The sequence below is a fragment of the Pundamilia nyererei genome, unplaced genomic scaffold (assembly GCF_000239375.1).
Source record: "Pundamilia nyererei isolate P.nyererei 1_Seehausen unplaced genomic scaffold, PunNye1.0 scaffold00026, whole genome shotgun sequence".
Taxonomy (NCBI): domain Eukaryota; kingdom Metazoa; phylum Chordata; class Actinopteri; order Cichliformes; family Cichlidae; genus Pundamilia; species Pundamilia nyererei.
Window position 1 is genome coordinate 3,633,104 of NW_005187427.1, and position 19,695 is coordinate 3,652,798.

Sequence of the window (19,695 nt, forward strand, 5' to 3'; positions counted from 1 at the left end):
TGCTTGACAAAAGCGTACTGGGTCACATGATCAGAAATTGGTTCATCTGTCATTCAATCTATGGTTCATTAAATTATGATATGGGTTAGCTTTACAACCAGTGCATAAAGTGCTGCACACAGCACACACTAGTTGCTTAACACTGACTGAAAAAGTAGTCTAGGTAGATCTGGGCTTTGCCATTCTGGGCTCCCTGGTATATTTACACAGAGTCAATTCCAATCAATTTTAGACATCTATAAAAAACAATGTCTATTTTTGACAGGAGATATTTATTTGGACAGGAGAGCCTATCATCGGCTCCGTCTATAACAGAGACCACCGACAACACGCTGCCTTTAATATCATAAAAGCTCAAGTCAAGCATGTTTGGAAAAAAACAAAAAAGCAAACAAAACCAGGGCTGGGCCTGGCTACCACTGTGCGACTGCTCCCTCTAAACAGAATCTAATCTTTAGCAGCACCAAACTGAGCAACCTCCAACAGATTTTCATGGCATGTAGAGTCATCAAAGAATGATTAAATCCAACATGCTGTGGGTGATTAACTCTCAACATTAATCATCAATGTCATCTGGCTGTTAAGATAAAATGGAAGCTGTGGCAGGGTAAAGGGATGCACAACATAAAGGCAAAAAAAGAGTAAGGATACACTGGCGATGTGTAATTTGTCAGGGCTGTAGAATTTGCAGGTTATTTAATAGTTCGCTTATATTCAATTGTCAGAAGGTTGAGCTTTTAATTACATCCCTGAGATTTGTAAAAGATAGAAAGGCCAAAGAAGGAAGGTAGATACAGCTGTTAAAGAAAGGGGAGAGCAAAAGTGAATAGTGAGGTAATTCATCATAAAAAGAGGAAAAATGTAGTACAGGAAAGGGAAACAAGTTGTTCTTTTGACGCTTGTGATTATTTAATTATCACAAAATAAATATAAAGTTGACAAAACTCATTCCATCCATGTTTTGACAGGCAACACAAAAGTCCAATGACAATGAGAATAGCAGAGTTTGAGCCATATCAGGTTAACGTGACCTGCAAAGCTTAGAAAGAGCAGCAGGTAGTGGCACATGCGCTAATGTCTGGGCTCCTGCAACCACGTACAGTAGAACGTCAGGAGTATGAGCAAGCTAAAGGACAAAATGACACCAGAAAATGTTAACGAAAACTCATGCATTACAGAGCACGACACCCCAGAGGACACAGTCCAAGGCTCAGAAGACTGGGACAGAACGGTTTGAATCAACAGAAAAGTATCGATGCCATTTTTAGTGATTTATTTTCCATTCTTAAACGTGGATCCATTTTATTTATTTGGAACTAACCAAAGAATTTTGACATTTGTTTGCGTTCTTCTGTCACAGAACTTTAACTGATTAGAGTTGTCACTTTGTTATATATACCCATTTCGTTTTAAAATGCAGACCAGAAATAAATATTTAAATCAAAATCAACCTTACATCATCACAAGTAAAAAGTCAAAATTATATACTGATCGATAGACTGACATTAAAGAAAAGAATTGTGATTAAAAAAAAAAAAAATTCCACATTGCTCAGCTCTGGTGATTGTACTAAACAGTAATATTAACTACTCCCAGCTGCCAAAAACAACCAAATACACAGTGTTGTCTGAACAGTGTGTGCGTTTGGGTTTTAAAACAAGTGACAAAGGGAGGCGTTCAAGCAGTATTTGAACTGCTTGGGGATTGGATTAAAACAACTCACTTACTGTATGCATTCAGCAAAGCTACCTATAATAAGACACCTGAACATAACCTTTCCTTTGTCAACTCTTTTTTGTTATATCAAATTTTGCTGAACACATATTTCAGTGACTAATTAGGGCTTATGCACACACGTATACACAAGTGCCCTTTCTTCCTGTTGCAGAGCGTCTGTCAAGGGCGTAAGAAGGGCACAATGAGGCTGTATGAGCAGGAGAGTTATGTGCTTGCCGGTGCACCGCTCATTAGTTTAAAAAAAAAAAAAAAGAAAAAGTTTTTTTTCTAATTTAACAACACTGTCACAAGGACCAGTGGTAATGGTTTTAACCTTGGGCTTCAAATGACCGAGAGAATTTGTCTGAAATGGCATGACAGTTTTCATGCAGAACATCACAGGTAGGCAAGGAAGGGTACCTGAAAGGCCTGAGGCTTATCTTTAAAGCAAATTTGTCAGTGTCAGCGTGATTGTGTACAGGAACCATAAGGTGTTGTGTTTAACACAGGCAAATGGGCAGGTCTACAGTTCAATTACCTGATACGTGAGTATTCATACTCATATATACGTGTGTGTGTTCTGGGGTTAGGGAGTTAAAAATGTACTTTTGCCTTGTTTGAAATATATTATTAATACATCTGTGAAAAACCGCAGCAATAATTCTACCATTTCACCCCCAAAAAAGGGGTTGATCCATGCAAACCATTTGCCATTGCCACACCTGACATCCTAGTGATCCCACAAAAATATATCAGTTTAAGAATAAGCAGATCGCTCCAGGACACAAATGAGCTATGAACAAATAAAAATGAGCAGAAGAAAATTACTTATCGGAATAAATTCAGGCAATAATAAAATAACATTTAGCTTTGCTTACTTGCTAATCCAGAACTTATACTTCTGCTGTAAAGTGAAAGTTTTATTTCAGGAGTTCACAGTACATATATGGACGGATGTTCACACATACCTTTCTTATCTCTTCTCAACCGGAGTTTACAAACAATGTTTTCTGTCTGCCATTACCAGACATAATAAATAGCTGCATTTTACTCTCGGTTTTATCAGGGACAAAGCAACAGGCCTTGCTTTTTCAGCCACTTCCATGGCTTTGTTTGTCTAACTTTTATTTACTGACAATTAACTCTGGACAGGATAGAGTTTACCCAAGTTCCTCTAGTTCACACTCAATATTTTCTGCATCATATTTTCATTAAAGATTCAGATGTTAGCAGTTTTCACACATGTACTGCAACCCTTGGCCTTTGTAGAATATAACCAACAAAGGTTCATGTAAATACTGAATATCATCTTTAGGCTCCTGAGCACCATCAGTCCAGTTATACATCCATCCATTTTCTTAATCTGATTCAGGATTGGGGGTGGGGTCTGAGGTCTGGAGACTCTCCCAACTGTCATGGTGTGAGAGGAGAGGTAGACCCTCGACAAGTCGCCAGTATATAGCAGCACTAACACAGAGACAGCCAATTAACCTAACATGGATGTCACTGGACTGTAGGAGGAAGATTTAGTATCTGGAGGCAAAAGGGAAACATGCAGACACAGGACCTTCTTGCTGAGAGGCGACAGCTCTAACCACTGTGCCGCCCACTCCAGAGCTACAGTATTTTCCAAACATGCATCCATTTTCTTAACCTCTTATCAAATTCAGGGTCACAGAAGAGCTGGAGCCCATGTAAGCTGACGCAGGGCATCCAACTACAAATATTTAAAGCACAGGCTTATCGAGTAAAAACAAACGGCCTAATAGTCTAATATTCGTAACGCAAACCAGCTTACAACCCCGTGTACTGGTCATTTACAGGTCTGATTTTACATAAAAAGTAGCGTTGTTTTGGTTAAAGCGATATGTAAAACCACACTCTGCAAAGATTTTCTGGACATACACAGAGACAGTTTTAATAATGTGCCTTCAGATAACAGCATCATTATTTCTAAGCTGCACAAACAGTCAGGAGCGCTGTAACCAACAGTTACCCAGGTGGCTTACTGAGGCAATATCCTGTGCTGGCTTCTCTACCTCAGACCCTGCAGGTCTTGACCTGGTCACTGGCCAGATTTACCAGTCTGAAACCACTCAGTACACCTGACACAGCAGCAAGCTTCTGACCTTGAAATTCACGGGTGAAGAATTAGAGGACAAAGAAGGAAAGAATAACAGATAGAAGAAGAAGAAAATAAAGACTTCCCTGACATTTAAAAAGTACACATTTCTGGTCAAAGGTTATTTACTAAGTGAACTGTGTGCTAGCAGTTAGCAGCAGTGTGTCTGGATAGATATGTTACAGTGGTTATCTGACTGGTTGCATACTATTGATTTATTGTGTTTATGTGCAGCGAGTTTATAGTGCAAAGGTCACAAAAGTACTGACTTACAGAAATCATCTATATTACATGTTTACGACATTAAAAATGCACAAAGAAGCAGATGTTGTGATGAAATAGGAGTTATTTCATCAAACACAGAAGACCTGAATAATGCCCAACTGATCCTTCATCTGTTGTGTGTGCTAAAACTCCAACAGTTGAGGCTTACAGGAGAAGGGATGTGACACAGGTCTGTTTAGTTCACAGTTACACAAACTACAGTGTTTCATTTACCAAATCCGGGAGTGCCTTGTGTAAGACAACTTGTGTAATCAGTCATCTGAACAATGCCTGATCTCAACAAACATTGACAAGAACCATTTTTAAAACGGTTTTAAAGAAAGCAAAACAAAGCCATCTTTCCCATAACTTCCTCTGGAGTATTTCTGTAGCTACGGGAGTAAATGGATAGGAAACTGCTTAAGGCAACTGATGAGACGGATGTGGCAATTTTCATGTCACATGTATATGCAAGCATGGATAATGAAAGCCAAACAACACTTGGATAGATGTATTTAAGAGTGAAATATACAGAGAAGGCACTGGCAATTAATTGTGACGCTTGGTTGGCTGTGCAGTAATTTAACAATGGTTTCTACAGTAACCACTTCACCACAACATCATGACCTACAGTACATGCTCACACCAAAATGAAACATGTCAAGATTCGGTTGTTTTGTGGTGGATCGAAACTGACAAAAAAAAAAAAAGAGAAGGAAAACAACTGATGTGATTCAGAATTTGACAGACTTATAAGCAAATCCTCATTTACATGTAGTAAACTATCTCAGTTGGAACAAATCCTAATATCCACATGAAGTGCATATGAAGTGAATGTTCCAAAGCGGCTGCATTACACAATGCAACAAGCAGCACTGATACAGATCTGAGTGGAAGATGTAACTACGGGCAAAACAATACCGATCCACATCCACGCAAAGCGAGGCGAAAACAAATCTGCGTGAACTGATCGTGTCCGACTTGCCATTACGCCACCGTGCATATGCTTGAAAAGTACAGATTCACGAAGGAGATGTTCTTGAAGAAAAGAAGCAAAAGTGGAAATTGCGGCAGGTTTCAAAATGAGCTTGAGGACTATAAATATACACAGCAATTTCTTAACAGTCATTGTTATCCTTTGTTGGTTATTGAAACCTATATTTTAAATGTGTTGTTATTTTAAAAAAGGAGTTACACTTACATAATCAGTCCCTCTCCCTCTCTCAGACATGCACACCGACAGGGAGGCCATTCTACGCCCATCCTCCATCTGCCCTTGCAGTATCAAGGGGGCAAGAGGACAATGCTACTTTAGTTGATCTGATTCAACCACAAGGAAGAACAACATACTGCAGCTACAGGAAAGCTAGCTTAACTCTAACACCGGGATGTAACAGTCAGGCTTCTCGAAATTGTTGCAGAAACCCAAATCTGATCTACAGGCTGTTTGACACCAGTTGTAACGCCAGTTGTAACGCTTTTAACGCATTTAAATCTACAAAGCATGTTGGGAACTTCTTTCTCATTATACTTTTTCTGGTCTTTTTTTTTTTTTTTTTTTTTTATTAAGCCAACGGCTTTTTTTGTACCATCCAACCATGCTAATCTGTAATTTTGTGCTCATGAAGACATAACAGCTGCGTATGTGCACCTCTGCACAAAGCAGGGAGGAGGATGGAGACAAAGTGAGACACAGGAGAGCCTCCCTCCTTCCAGCATGAGCCGAAAGTGATGCTTCTATAAGATCATTATAGTATTCTATCACTGATGACCCCGTTCACATATCGCAACAAATGATTTTGCATACAGTAACTAATTAACTTAAGAGGACGGATATTAGCTGAACAGGTAATACAGAACTAGGTCACAACATTTGCCCAGTTATTTAATCAATTTAAGCTTTTTAAATCTTTTTGACATGTAAAAACTGTTAATAGAAGCAATAGGATGAAGTTATAAATTAGCTAACTACCTTGTTACAATTTTAGTTATCTTTTTTTAAACCACAATGCTAAATAAGTGAGCCACCATCCTTGTAATTATGCTGCCAGAAAACTAGCTAAAAGAGAGAGGATGTTCCTAATATTGTCCTCTTAAGGGAAGTCCACGCAGCAAGTGTGGTGACAATCAGAGACCACAGAAGGTCACTGACATTTAGTGGCTTTAAGCAATGATGGGGTGGGAGCTAAAAAAGCTCATTTCAAACGTTGGATGAACTGTACCAACACCCTGTACAAGACAAATGAGGATGTCTTAACTGAATCATGCAAAGCTAGTCTAGTAGAGTCCAAGAATAAAAATATGGAACTGTAAATGAGAATAACAGGCCCCCTTTAAATAGTCTCCTCATCAAAGCAAACTGGAACAGGTCAGACACGAACCTGGGCCGCACAACTACCTACAGCAATTAGCTGTTAACAACATTAATCCTAAATAGCTACTGAGAAGCATGTGCTCCCTCTCTAATACATGTCAAGACCTGTCCGCACAACCTTCTGGCTGCTGAGCCTGTGGAGTGTTGAGTCATTAACTGCTAATGAACAAGAAGAAAGGTCACAACAAGCATCACTTTTAACAGTTTTAAGTTACTTTGCATCTTTAGAGAATTTTGGATTCACTGGTAAAGAACGTGTCCAGGAAATCTGCAATCTATACGTTCAGTTATGATGTTGACAGGCTGCTGAATCTAAAAAGACATGCAGCCACCAGGACTATTTAACACGATCTATTTTCATCCATGACGACGACTACGACTGACACCAACTTGCAGGGACTTTGTCACAACGTAAAAAAGTAAAGGATATGTAGGGTACTTAAAGAAACATTTCACTGGATAGGCCCAGATGGGTCTATAGCCACCTCTGTCTCTTTCCCCTCCTCCTTATAACGACCAGCACAATCAATCACGGGCTAGATCAATAGAATGAATTTATCTCCAGGCCCCTCTACCTCTTTCCATTACAGCTGGTTTCTACATGTGACAGTACAATTATTTAAGCAGTCTTCATTGTATGTGGACCCAGCTTTTAAAATGAATGAACAGGTTGGATTTTTTTTTATTAAGGGGTGGCCACCCATGCCATGACATACAGTAAGTGATTAATGTAACTCTAAATCTTATAAATCATCAGACTCTCTTTTACACAGTGTAATAGGTCAAGAGCCTAATATATGCAAAGCATAAAGAACTGAGCAAGGTTCATGGATCTACAGTATCACCGTTTGTTGCTAATGGTTGTTTACGACTGGAACAAAAGCAATCTAACCATAATGTATTGTTATTCATCACTTAATGCAGATAGTTTTCTGACACTATTGTCTGTCGTTATACCCTCCATCGCCGTCTTCATTTTGTACCTCGCTCTCCCAGTCTCCCATTATAAAATCTTATCATTTTTTTTCTGTCCATGCTGTCTTCTCCCCCATTCCTATATGCCCCCCCCCCCCAATTCACATGGCACACACCACTGCAGTGAGAGCCACATTAGTCATCGCAAAGGACGCTCAGCTATAGAAGTACAGAGTCCAATAACAGGTTTAACACAGTAGCAAAAGCATCGTGTAAATCTGTGCCCTCCTGCTGTGTCTAAAAATAGAAGCTGTACCACATAATGCTATAATATTAATAGTTCACATAAATGACATCCTGCTGTTTAATAATTCAGGTGATGAGCAGCTACAACTGAAAAATATTCAGAACCAGACATATACGCTGGACATTCATGCTTAGTATACAACATAATTGGGAAGAAAAAGAGGACAATTCCATACAGTTAGTGAAAATTCCCATTCAACCATCTGAATAAACATCTTAGAGGCAAACTGACCTGAAAGGGGAAGATGTTATCGCTGCGGCCAACTCCATCATCCATCCAGGACTTGGGATTAAAGCCTGCGGGACTGTTTCGAGGGTACTTCTGGGATGCCACATGGTTGTTAGGGAAGGTCTTCTTCAATGGGGAGATAGAGTTAATGGGAGTCATCCCGCCATTCAGCCCGCGTCGATAATCTCTGCCTTGAGATCCTCCCCAGCCGCCACCACTACCATATCCTCCTCCGGGACTCCAGGAAGTGGAGGAGCCGGGGGAGGGAGAGGGACTCTGGTAGCTGGCTGGACCCCAGGGAGACGGGGGCTTGTTCAGGCTGTTGGACAAATGCGGCAACTGGCTGAAAGCTGCATTCCTGTGTGGGAAGGGCGGTGGTGGGTGGGGAGAAGCTGGAGAACGCCGATGCTGCTGGTGTTGGCTGTGGGGGTGCTGGAAATGGGGATGGGGTGGGGGAGCCGGGTGGTGCTGGGACAAGGCAGCAGCTGGTCCGATCTGGGGGGAGAAGTTCCCACCAAACCCTGGACTGACGTGGTGTGAGAAGTTCTGGAACAGCAGAGGCCCGTTACTGGCAGACGCCGGGTTGAAAAAGCTGACATCCTCGTTGATGATTGTTGATGGCGCAGGTGGGATGGCGGGTGACCAGTTGTTAAAGCCAGAAAGCGATGACGAGGTTGTACTGGACTGAACTGGGCCCGTACCCCCGAGACCAGATGTCTCCTGGTAATCAAAGCCTGTCAGAACAGGTGACTCAAGACGGAGCTGCTTCTCTTTTCCATTACTGCTGTCAGATGTGCCATTCTCTGTCTTGCCTTCCTCGGACCTGGCTTTTTCCAATTCTGAAATTATCCCAACGCCACTTCCACCCTCTTGGTGACTCCCAGGAGACATCTGCTGCTTTTCTTGCGTTTCTTGCATTTCCTGTTGCTGCTGTGCTTTGGGTTTTTCTGGCCCCCCCAGGATTTCGTCTTGCACGCTGTTGTGGGTGGCGGAGGCAGGGAAGAGCCAGGGAGAGCCTCCCGTGGTGCCATTCCCTGCGGCTGTGGTGCTGTTTATGAAAGCGGCAGGGCTCTGCGACACATTTTGGTGATGATGAGGGGGCTGCAGATGCGGGTGGATTCGGACCGGGAATGCAGACTTGTTGCCAGTGTTGTTTTGAACTAGAACTCCAAACCCGTAATCCCCCATTTGTTTTCTCCCCCCACAGACAAGTGCTATCCCGTGATCGTTTGGTCCTATAGAGAGAAGAGCATACAAGCATGGCATGCACTGAGTTAGCAGTCACCCACTCACATTAACCAACAGATCAAGGGATTTAGAAAAAAAACAACGAAGTGAGGGGACACAGAGGCATGGAAATCTCTTTATGTGTAGGTTCTAAATGAGATCCTACACACATATAACATTCACTGTACTGTGGCTTTAGAGCTCATCCTTAAAAAAAGCCAGCCAGTTAACGTTACATCTTTAGCTAATTATAACCCCGTGACGTTGCCAGATTGTCTACAGCTGAGCTGCTGGCAGCCACCAGTAAAGCCAGAACCACTGCTGTGTCGAGCATATAGTCTCCATTTGGGGACGTTTTACTAACGAAAACCAACTGACAGGCAACTAATTATCACCCAAGAAACGCACATTAGCACAAAATATCAACGAAGGCTGAAAATATTGACAAAAAACCAACAAAACCGTCAAAAATAAAACACTCGACCTTGTTTGACAGCTGTCAGCACCCTGGGAAGAGCCCACTATCAAAATTAAGTTTATATTAATACGGCTTTTTTATCAGTCGGGCAAATTATTGTTAATTAATCGGTTTCACGCGTCGACGGAGAAGCAGTTTAAATCGCTGTTAGCTGACCAGCTAACTTTTCCATCCGTTGCTAACATTAGCTTGCTAGCTAACGACCGTTAGCACGAATGCTAGCTAGCTGGACAGGTTGAAGGCAAGCGAATAAAACATCTCCTCACCTTCTGATCACCACCTTTCGACCTCGGCGTCGTCTGTGTCGAGATCCTTTCCCTCGGGCTGAGAGCGAGACGGTGTCCTTGAAACAATGAGTGCGGCAAGCAAAGGTTTTCAGAGGCGGTTTTAGTAGCTGACTCGTACAGTGCAGTCGGTCAGCTCTTTTTTTCTCTCTCCCTTCTCCTGACGTGTCCTGCCTGCTCAATGACACAGCTCTCTATCTGCTGCCTGTAATCTGGACCGTATCATCGAAGAGCTTTGTTAACGTGGCAGTGTGTGACTTATACTCGGTTCGTTCATAAAGCCTTATTCGATCGGTTTCATTGTTCGCTTTATTTTCTTTTCTTCTCACTAACTGTCTCTCCTTCAGAGCCAGCCGATCCTCTGTGTGTGTGCTTGCTTGCTTGCTTCTTGGCTGCCCCTCTCTCCTGGAACCGACCGTGGCCGAATGACAGCGAAAGATCAGCCGAGACACACTTCCGCTTCTGGGACGGCCCCTCTTCGCTTAGACCACGCCTTCACGGGGCCACACCTCGGTACGCGATTGGTTGGACCACCGGCAACCTCTCTAAAATTCTTCATCATTTAACAGCTATGCGCCAATAATATAACCACGCCGTGCTTTAAGGGCCTGCCCACTCAGGGCAGAAAAAAACCCTCCTCCCATCGCTATCCTGTCTTTTCACGATGCAGCCTATATCAGGTCGTGAGAAAAATGAGAAACCCAACCCCCCCACCAAAGCTTCAGTAAAAGCGCATCCTTGGCTCGGGCTTTTTGATCCCTAGCTCATTTGTTGTGTGGAGATGAAACAAGGAGGTATGCTATCGTTTTTTTTTGGTGGTCGTTTTGGTGTTCCTTTTCATGCATAACTTAAATGCAAATCTCGTCCTCTTCACACTGGCCACTGCACTCTGCAGTATTTTTCAGCATTATCATTTTTGTCAGGTGGCTATAGAGACTCCTCTTTTCAATGTTTCCCAATCAGTCAATCTTTATTCAGCACTCATTGTCCATAGAAAGAAATACACCCACAAAGAGACTACAGGAGTGCCTCCAATAAAGACTGATGTTTTGCCAAACCTGATATCCATTTAGCCCAGTGATCTCATTCTCAGGCGTGTTGAGCCTGAATATAAATTTAAACATGAGATTTCTTAATAAAGCTTTAAATATACAGATTCCAGCAGTTACAAGCATCTCACTTGCCATTTTAGTCTCTTTAGTAACAACCTCATGGCATCATTATAAGCTACATGTAGCTCGATTCCCTGTATTTCATCCACAGGTGTTCTGTATACAAATGTGTACAGTATGCTCTAAATGAAGAAATATTCACTCATTCTGTACATGCAGTAAATTTGCATAAGAGGATGTTCGCTTGAGCATACATTAACTGTCATGCCTATAAATATTGTTGTCATCTGTCATTGGATCTGCAGAAAGATCTGCAGGATATTTGATCTCATTACTGACAGTAAGATTATTATCTGACAATGTAAACTTTGGAAATCTGAGATAGATTTCCTCCTTAATCTATATAGAATCTAGAAATCATATCGCTCTTACAGGCATTGCGAGTAATACGCAGAACATATGTGAAGTAGCTGCTGGAGAGAAGCACTACTAGGACTGAAGACCACAAGATCATCTGCATACATGATGTGGTTCACTAAATTTACAGGCTCTCATATTCTTTGACACATCATCGACATAAAGATTCAAAAGAATTGTGGATAAAATCTCTCCTTGTTAGACAAGGAGTTATGTTGTATACCAAAAGAAAAGCTGGTTAATGTAATATCTCCTATCTGTGTTACATCTGTACTCACACTGTCTTATAATAGGTTTTATTATGAGAAAACAGCCTATTCAATCCAAAATCAAAAGCAGCTGTCATGTAATCATACAGTTAAATATGTAGTGACAACCAGGAAGCAGATTGCTTAGCAAAAAAGCTTCATGGCTATCAAATTGTCCCGTCTACATTACAGGAAAAACAAAAACCAGAAAGAGAGCTTTAAGTTTTTTAAACCCATTTCACCTCTCATCCAAGAGGCTCTTTCAGTTCAAAAACCAAAAGTCCCAGGTATTTAAGCCCTAATGCTGCTTAGGAGGTGGTCGTTGACACACTATTAATCACGTACGTCATCACATGAGACAAGGTGTGAAAAAAGACGTGGGTCATTACCACCAGAGGTTTCAGGTGAAACCACTGTGAGACCTTGCCCCACCCTATCATGTGACCTGTTGAGGTTACTTGATGTGAGTCAGGGTTGAGGCACCTGCCGTAAGCCACCACCTCCTTCGATGATGGTCCTCCACAGTGGACATAGGTGGCCTCTTTTACTCCAATTTCAAACCATCTGTCACTCCTCACTGCACTGCGCAGCGTACACTATGTTGCTTAGTTTCTGTTTGGGAGCTTTGTTTTACGGATGAACAGGTTTATGTCCGAGGGTGTGGCTGGGTCTGAAGTACAGTATGTACTTGTGTACACGTATATGTTCCTTTTGTTTCCCTTCTGCCATAGGGAACATTTTCTGTCAAGTATGGCAGGGTCCTGATCACCCCAAGCTTGTGTTCCGGAGGGTGGTGGGAGTTAAAAGTACAGATTTGTGTATGTGGGCTTCCAGTGAACTTCAATGTTAAGGCTTATATCCTTGTCAGTGTGCACAGCACAGTCCCAAAATGACAAACTATTATCCTTTGTACATTACACAAAATACACAAATCCATTATATTAGGCAGATTACAAGTGTCAGCTATGGTTCTATCTTGTGAACCAAACTTCATGTATGTATTATATAAATGCTTTATTCATTAAATCCATCCGTCCATCCATCCGTTCGTCCATCCATCTGTCCGTCCATCCATCCATCCATCCGGCCATCCATCCGTCTATCTATTCATTCTCTTCGGTTTATCCAATTCAGGGTCAAGACAGGGCAAGAAGCAGGGTGCCGATGCCATTTTATCTTCAAATTATTTTGTTTTGGTTGATTATTTTAATCATTTGGCACATTTTCTGAGATGTTTCAATGAACAAGGAGCATACTAGGAAATATATTACTTTTACCTCTGACTCTGGTCATAGTCCATTGTAGTGATCAGAAGCTGGAATGAAGATGCTATACTTATAGTGTGTGAGAGAGACATAGTATGTTCTGCCCCAGGCCCTAACAGAGTTTGAAGCCTGTGGGATAAAGCACCCTTAAGAGATAGAGCTATAGGTGCTTGTGTTTTCACTTTTGCACAAAGCCAGGTTAGTGTTTATGCTAACAAAACGTTGAATAAGCCTGCTTGTGTCCTGATTTAATGGACAGAAATTAGAGAGGAGACAATCTTATAATCTCAAATTCAGTAAAAAAGCACTCAAGAAAAGATTTCTTCTTTTGATCTAAAAAAGCAATTTTCTCCGTGTACAGCGTTAACTGACATCTAAGATTGATTTGATTCGTCATACCAATATGAATCTGTCCCAGTTTTTTCTAGGGTATCACATGTAGCCCATTTAAGAGATGTGGTTGTGTCTGCTTTACTCTGTTAGATGACCATCCAACCACCTTTTTTCCTTCATCACCCACCCACACCAATAACCTTCTACTCCTTTTATCTGTTTCCCTGTCCTTCTGTGTCCTTCTCTCTTGTATGGTCATTATCACAGAGAGGTCATCAAACAGCTTTGACTCTGTCAGTCTCACTGACCCTCAACTGGCAGTATTACACACAAGCCGCAAATGGCAATCTCATAAATCTGTCACTTCAAATCCAGCTGGGAGAGAGCGATAAATTAGGGGAACATGCAGTCTCCTGCATTATTTAATATATACAGGAAGGATGAACAGGCCATGGAGCAGGTATTAGCAGGGTTAAGGAGTGACCGGATTAAAGCAATCAGATTAAGAGAATAGATTGCAGATGCCTGATAATGTGGCCATTCACATTGTGCTCAGAGGTTGGCGTGAGCTGTGCAAATACCCGTAGATGTGTACAAATAAGACAATATTGCAATAAGAAATCCATCCACCTATCCTCTGCCACTTGATCTGGTTGTGGAGACAGTTAAGCCAAGATGCCCAGACTTCCCTCACCCAGCTACTTCCTGCAGCTCTTCTGGGGGAACTCCAAGGTGTTCCCAGCCAGCCAAAACACAGTATGTCCAGGGGCCTCTTCCAACTTGGGCATGTCCAAGAAACCCTCACATATAAGGCATCCAGGGGGTGATCAGATGCCCGGACCACCTCAACTGTTTTGTGTTTTTTTACTGTAGAGGAGCTTAACTGCAGTCTAACACTCGTATCACAAATTTCTATCATCATTTGCATTTCCTCTCCTCATTTTTTAAAATGTCTGTTCTGTTCCGCAAACAAAACTGTTCAAGGGAAATCTTCATGCACTGGAGGGTGAAAAACAGCAGGAAGAAGGAGTAATGTTTTTTTGTTTTTTGTTTTTTTTTTAAAAATCACAAATGAGATCCAGCTTTCTGCCACTCCTCATGCTCTACACTACAGTAGTATGAATAAAGAGTAGAGCATAAGGAATTCGATTTGTTTCAGTAGGAGGTGGTTCTTACCTAAAGATCTGTGGCTTGGAAACAATGCCAAATATTATTTTTTGTTCATGTTCTGCTTCAGAAATATTTATATTGAATTTAAGTTGCACAATTAAATCCTCTTTTTATATTCTCCAAAATATAATTAAGCCCCATGACTGTCTAAACATAATAAAATAATCATTTTACCCCTACTGCTTTTGTTAATTAGAGTATCGTGTCCACAGTAGCTCCATCCTAACACTTTTATCTTAAATTTCTATCATATACACGTGACCTCCGTTTCCCTTTTTCATCATTCTTCAATCTCCACTCTGGTCTGCAAACAAAATTGCTTAAAAGAAATCTTCTTCATACACTGGGGGGAGAAAATCAGCAGGAGGAAGGACTAATATTTAAAAATCCTAAATGTGATCCAGTTTTATGGCCCTTCTTGAGTGTAGGACACAGTATTCCTTTCACAGTGGGGCAGATGATTAGGCAGAGTGCTCGGTGCTGTAAATGGATTTCTAGGACAGAATAACCGGTCCTGCTGGCCTCACTCAGAAGACAACACCCTCTCCTCCTACTGTCCCTTTTCTCTGCCTTTTGCTGTCTGTCACAAAAATACATTGTTTTGTTCCAAATTCTTCATGCCCAGAACAACCCTAAATAAAGCACGAGGCAGAAGGGGAAGTAAATTACATATTTATGAAACTATTTATAAGACCTACTGTGAATCTACAGTTTCAGCCTGAAATTCGACTTTTTTCAAAGCTACCGAGATGTGTAATTTATCTACTGTATGAACTTACTAATAGCCAGTTTTATCATGTATTCACTTTCTGGCAATGGTTTTCTGTGCGCTCTGCCATATTCAAGAGTGGATAGGTACTATGAATAAAACATTGAATCCATTAAAAAATTAATCACCTCTACCTAAGGCATAATTATGGTGCAATTCCTCCCAGAGTGTACGCGCGCATGTGTGTGTGTTTGTGAGTCAAGTGTGCATTTATAAGCGTGCACAGAGGTGCCTGAGAGCAAATACATACAAGTTCACAATATTTGATGTTTAATTTCTTAAAATCTCATTTCAACAATTTCCTGCCGTTTTGATTTTCGGTAGAAAATTCTGCAGCCAAAACCAAAAGTGCATAGAAGACAATTCTGCATTCCCAAGTTTACACATGAATAATACAGAATTTTGACTTTGACACCGATTGTATTTGTGTAAATTATGTAGATGTTTACATGTGTAGTGTTGACCAGCGCAACAAAGCCTTATGGTGTGCTATTGTAGAGTTGTGTTTGGGTCCTATAAAATATTCATTTGGATCGGGCATGTGGCTGAGAAAGAAAACCGTGTGGGTAGTTTGGGGATGCAAAGGACCTTGGGGGTATGGATGGGAAGCTTCTCATTGATCTATGGGTAATATTTATAATCACTAACAACCTCACTCTAAATATAAGCTGAAAACCCCCCAACTTGCTCCACTTTTTATATAACAGAAAAGCTCATCTCCTCAATGTTTTTCTTTTTTCTTTATTTTTTTGCCTGACAGCCTCAAACCCTTCATCCTTCCTTCATCCATCCAGTGTATTTTCCCCTGTTGTGCGCTCCCTGGGGACCCTATACTAATTAAGCCGAAGAGGTCTTTCTGGGTAGCAGGCTGAGATGACTGTTTGAAAAGACACGTGAACTGTGTGTGTGTGTGTGTGCATCCATGTGTGTGTGTGTGTGTCACAAAGGCCAGGCTGATTTCATGACTCCACTGGGCACAGAAGGGATAATAAATTACAACAGAGCAGCAGCTGGGGGCCTGTGATGTGAGGGTCAGTGTGCGTGTGCATCGTGTGCATGTGTACGCTACACTGAGCAAATAAGTGGTTAAGTGTGTTGAAAGAAATTTCAAATTTCAAAATTTTCCAGAGCAAAAACTGACAAATCTGCAAGTTTTATGTGATAATTATGCAGCTTTCCATATTGGTAAATAAAAAACTAACACAGGCAATGAAAAAAATAGTTTTTAATTTGCTGCATAATTTCAGGAGTGAAAACAATTATTTTATTTGGAGAGGCACCAAAGTCAGAGAGCAAACAGGAACAATTAGCATAACTGTTGTAGAAAATTAGCGGTGGATTATCCGTTATTGCCCTGGTGGTAATCAGATGTGAACAGCACACATCACTGTAAAAAAAGGGTCATAAAGATTTTAGCCTCTATTCAAACAGGGATTGAACATGGTGTCTTGAGCAAAGTGGGTCAAGGATGTACAAAAGTACAGTTGTTTTTGTCCGTCTTTATATCTTTCACTACAGTACATCCCTGTATGTTGAGCCGTTTCTGTAGTATGCACGGCAGCATGCAATTTGTGAATTTGTTGTTGCCATGGTGATGTCAAATTTGGGCGACTTGCTCATTCATTCACGGTTCGTGACATAAAAAGGAGTCTAATTCTGCTCATTTTCATGTTATCCTATTTTTCTTATGAAGCAACGCAAGAAACGTTTCAAACCCATTCATTAGCCAAAGGTTCTGTGTGTGAGTGTGTGTGTGTGTGTGTAAATGTGTAATTAAAGAATGTGCGCAAACGTGGGTGTGAAATCAATTGAGGACCTGTGCCTCTAAAGCCAGAGTGGTTTCATTTACCTTCTGGGCACTTCTCCATGGCCGAGGAGTCTGGCTGTGTGACAGGCTGGAAGGAGCCACAAAAACAGTCACTGGGTGGAAGTGGTGGCCAGCTTCAAAAAAAAAAAAAAACCCTATGAAATACACCATTTTTAGTTCTCTTCCACATGATGTGTGATGGGATGTATTAGGGCCACATTAAGATAAAAAGATATTATTGATCATTTTGAGAAGAAAGTCGAAATTTAGAGATTAGAGTTGTTGTTTCGAGACAAACTGCCACGGCTGCTATGGCCTCTACAAAACGTCTTGTGTAGATGAGTTAGCAAAATCGTACTTCAGAATCGGTTTTACTTACAAGGTAATGACTTCTCTTTTAGCACATAAACAAAAGGAGATGGTGCAGAAAACTGCATCTGGTCAAAATGAAATGGCAGGCAGTGGACAGGTGCAAGGGTAAGCGTAACCCGATTGCTAAAATGATGATCGAGACTAGTTATCTATGTTATCTAACATAGCCTGAATTAACTCAAAACTTTTTTATGATGGTGGGGTGTTTAAATTACTGGTGATAAATGGCTGATTAGGAATTAACTCGAGTCTAATATTGTTTCAATTTAATTTAAACCTGCTGACATCGCCAGTTGTTTCTTTGTAGCATAACCGCATTAACGCGGCAAATCTCTGCTAGCGAGTTAGCACGGATCATGGGACTGCCCCGTGCTAATGCGTTGACGCCGGGCAGCCCCACGCACGGGGCGATCTGCACTAACTCGCAAACGGAGATTTGCCGCGTTAATGCAGTTATGGTGTTAACGTCATTTTAACAAGATTAACGCAGACAAAGCTGATTATTGTTATTTAATTTTTAAACTACCAAGAAGCAGACATCATAGTTCTTAAAATTCCCAAGCCTCACACTATAAATAATGCCCAGGAGGCTGACACTCTTGCCAGCATTTTGTCATATCAGCTGAGCTGAAGCCACAGCTGAAGGACAAATTGGTGGCTCTGCCTCCACTATGAGTGCAGTCCTTCAGCTGTGAGGTCAACAGCAAAACCTGATGTTTGCCACCAGTAACATTTTATTTTCTTTCAGGAGTCTGAAAATTGCTATTGACCTACAAAACGAGATTATAAAGGTCCACTGACCTGTTAGTTGTTCACCAACTTGTGTCTCTTGTTTAGTCTACGTTGGCTTTATCGTCTGTGTTTGTCTGTCTAGTTTTCCCTTTTGTGTGTTTCTCAACAGATGATTTACCAACACACACTCACTGTGCTGACAGAGGCTGAAAGAAAAAGCAATGGACAGAGAAATGCTGAGTCAAGCCCACCCGAGACTCCCTTTGCCTCAATAAAGGTACAAAGCACGTGGCCTCATCAATAATTGAAAGTTCTCCTTAAAGCTCTGAAAGTCCCAGATGCATGTGTGTTTATGTTGTGTGCTTTTTTTCTTGGACTTGTGGGTATGAGGTGCTCTCTTTTTCATAGTTTATGTGTGTATACAGTTGTGGTCAGAGGTTTACAGACACTTATCATTGGCATAAAAGTCATGGTAATTTGGGGCTTTTAAGGATTTCTTGGAACTGTTCTTTTTCCACTGTGCACAAGTTTGATGTTATTTTGGATTTCTCTAATCCACACAGTATCAAAAGTATACATACATCCCAACCGATATTTGATTAATTTGGTAACCTTTAAAGAATTAGTAGAGTTCATTTAAATTGGATGGTTTCCTGACATGGACCCAGCCGTTAAGTGTAAGCCACAAATTTTGGTTTGCTGTGGTCGGGTTTAGGGAAGGCCATTCCACAAACTCAATGTTAGTCTGATTTATTCATTCCAAAACCAGATTTGATGTATGTTTGGGATTACTGTCCTGTAGTAGCATCCAGTTTTGTCCAAGTTTCCACCTTCTAGCTGTTGATTTGAAATGAAGGTAAGAATTTGAAGGTGGATCTCCTCCTTCATTATTCCATCCATTTGAAAACATCACCTTATCACGTCATGTGATTATGCCTTGTCTTGTCTAACCCATGTTGGCAGCTGCAAATTTCAGTCAAGACTGAAGGTGTGTATTTTGGAGCAGGGTGAATCGTTCCAGTGCTGCAAAACAAGAATCAACACCTCCAAGTCTGAGGCCATGGTCCTCAGGCAGAAAAGGGTGGAGTCCCCACTCTGAGTCAGGGACTGGTTACTGCCCCAAGTGGAAGAGTTTAAGTATCTCAGAGTCTTGTTCACAAGTGAAGGAAGAGGAAAGCGGGAATTCGACAGACAGATTGGTGGTATGGACGCTAGGACGCTGCATCGGTCTGTTGTGGTGAAGAGAGAGCTGAGCATAAAAGCGAAGCCAGTTGATCTATATCTCCACCCTCACCTATGGTCGTGTACTTTGGGTGGTGACCGAAAGAATGAGATCGCAGATACAAGCGGCAGAAATGAGCTTTCTCCGAAGGATGGCTGGCCTCTCTTTTAGAGAAAGTTCAGCCATCTGAGAGGGACTCATAGTAGAGCCGTCTTCTCCTCCACATTGAAAGGAGCCTTTTGAGGTGGTTCAGGCATCTGACAAGGATGCCTCCTGGGTGTTCTGGGCATCTCCTCACCGGGAGGAGGCCCTGAGGCAGACCCAGGAGAGATT

General features: G+C 41.5%; 1 protein-coding gene across 1 annotated transcript in view; it reads right to left on the reverse strand.

The window, feature by feature from the left end:
• The window catches only part of cpeb4b (cytoplasmic polyadenylation element binding protein 4b), a 29,585-nt gene extending 19,096 nt beyond the window's left edge, over positions 1–10,489 (reverse strand). The window contains exons 1-2 of the mRNA XM_005727934.2: positions 9,898–10,489; positions 7,930–9,161 (exon numbers count right to left, since the gene is read on the reverse strand). Coding sequence (XP_005727991.1) covers positions 7,930–9,114 — 1,185 coding nt within the window. The 5' untranslated portion in view covers positions 9,115–9,161; positions 9,898–10,489. The remainder of the gene's footprint in view (positions 1–7,929; positions 9,162–9,897) is intronic.
• Between the last annotated feature and the right edge of the window lie 9,206 nt (positions 10,490–19,695).